Source organism: Austrofundulus limnaeus, unplaced genomic scaffold (genome assembly GCF_001266775.1).
Source record: "Austrofundulus limnaeus strain Quisiro unplaced genomic scaffold, Austrofundulus_limnaeus-1.0 Scaffold17, whole genome shotgun sequence".
NCBI lineage: Eukaryota > Metazoa > Chordata > Actinopteri > Cyprinodontiformes > Rivulidae > Austrofundulus > Austrofundulus limnaeus.
Window position 1 is genome coordinate 3,144,970 of NW_013952419.1, and position 1,930 is coordinate 3,146,899.

Here is a 1,930-nt window from a genome sequence, read left to right on the forward strand (position 1 = left end):
CAAAAATATTGGCCATAATTTTTGACTGTGTAACTTTACAGACGGCACCCCATACACGCCGTCAGGAAAAAAGAAACAGCATCGAGGCAGTTACCATAGCGTTAGCAGTTTGTTACAGTATACCGTCGTCATAGTCAAATTTACAAAAAGCATGCCACAGAAAAGACAAAAACGAACAGCAGAGAAATTAAGGAAAGAGGGAGGAGGAGGAAGAGAAAGAAGGAGAAAGTAGAGTCAACACTGAAACAGTGGTTCACAAAACAGGAAGCAGGTGGGCAGACAGAGCAACAAAACATTCAGGACGACCTACATTAAAGTTAACATGAAACTCATCATAATCTGATCTAAAATCATTGGCGTGTCTGTCTAGCTGAGATAAACAGGTGCAAAAAACAGATTTCATACCTGGTGGACGAATGAGTGAAGCAGCTGACTCAAAGACACTCAGTCACTCTCTCACAGCAACACACACGTGTCACACACTCCCAGTGTTTCTGACACACCCACATCGCAGTGAGGGGGGACAGTGAATGGGGGAGACTCCACAGAGAGACGCCAGTTAGAGAAAAAGGAGACGTGTACAGCACCTGTACCTTCTATGAGCAGTTCCTGCCCATGGCTACCCAGCAGCGTCCTGGACAGAAACGGGGCGAAGTCCACGAAAATCTCCCTCAGCAGCGGCGCCACCTTCTCCAGAGCGCGCTCCAGCTTGGTGGTGATGCTGCAAGGCAGGAGAAAGAAAATTAAATTAAATTAAATGTAAAGATGAGGGAGGAGTGAAGGGCAAAATAAGAACCAAACACGTCGGGGTAAAAGATCGGATATGAGGACGTGATCGAGAAACGAACATGCGTATACGAAAATAAATAAATAAATAAAAGGGCAGGAACAGGTGAGAACAAGGAAGGAGCAGAAAAAAGCTGGTGAAAGAAACAGGTGAAATGAACGCAGATGGCTTCAAATTTTCGAGTCGAATGTGTTTGAAACTACATCTGTGTTAGTATCAGAAAGTTTAGGCTAAAAGTACCATTTATAAGAGCACTGGAAGCGAAACCTTACATGTTTTAACATTAGGATTTATTCATATGCTRCATAGAAGAGTAAAGTTCTGTGAAGTTCTCTATTTTGTCAGTTTATTTTATGTGCAAACGGTTCATTAGCAAAAGAAAAGAACCCAAAACATCTGCAGGCATAAAACGTWTATTCAAAAGTAACAAAAATGCAGCATTAACAAGGCTTTTTTTTCCTTGTTTCTGTGCTTCTTTTCACCCTCACATGGCTTAAAATAAGCACTGCAAAAAGTGTTTTCTGTTTTTCCAAATTTTGTCTAAAAATCACCTACTTTTTATAACAAAACAATATTAATTTTAGGGAGAGGCAGTATGAAAAAAATGCATGTTTCTACCACTTCTTGAATCATAAACAATGTAAAATCAGACAAAGAAAAATAAAAACCTAGATGGGATTATTATTACTATTTTTTGTTGTTGTTGCTTCTTAATTAACAAAACGGACGAAGTAATGTAAAAAACTACACAGCCAAGCAGATTCAATGGTGGCGGTGAAGTTTTTAATCCTGTAAGTGTGTGATTTCTGACACAGACCTGGGTCGCTACGTTGCCAAACTGTTTGTTTTAACCAGCTCAGAGTGCCAGATAACATCGAGAGCTGCAGGCGAGGTTAAAACAGACAGTTTGACTCGGGTCGGATTTGGGCTTCGGGGGCTTCGGTGGGGCAAGGGGGTTAGTGTGAGAAGACAACCATGCAATAAGAGACAGACTTAAAAATGTGGTGCTGTAAAAAAATGAGTCTAAAATGAAAGCGATGCTGTCATCTTGCTGAAGCAAAGATGTCTGTCTTTAGTTGCATGGCATAAAGGGAACATTCAGTAGTGGCTGAGCAGAGCAGAGAGTGTGGTGGAGGTGGGGTG

The 1,930-nt window shown here is 41.3% G+C and overlaps 1 protein-coding gene across 4 annotated transcripts in view; it reads right to left on the bottom strand.

Annotated features, from left to right (window-relative positions):
- The window catches only part of nbeaa (neurobeachin a), a gene marked incomplete in the record, with an annotated part of 147,512 nt that overhangs the window by 20,536 nt on the left and 125,046 nt on the right, over positions 1-1,930 (bottom strand). For all 4 annotated transcript variants that reach the window (XM_014003308.1, XM_014003306.1, XM_014003305.1 and 1 more), the window contains 1 exon segment: positions 588-721. In XM_014003308.1, coding sequence (XP_013858762.1) covers positions 588-721 — 134 coding nt within the window.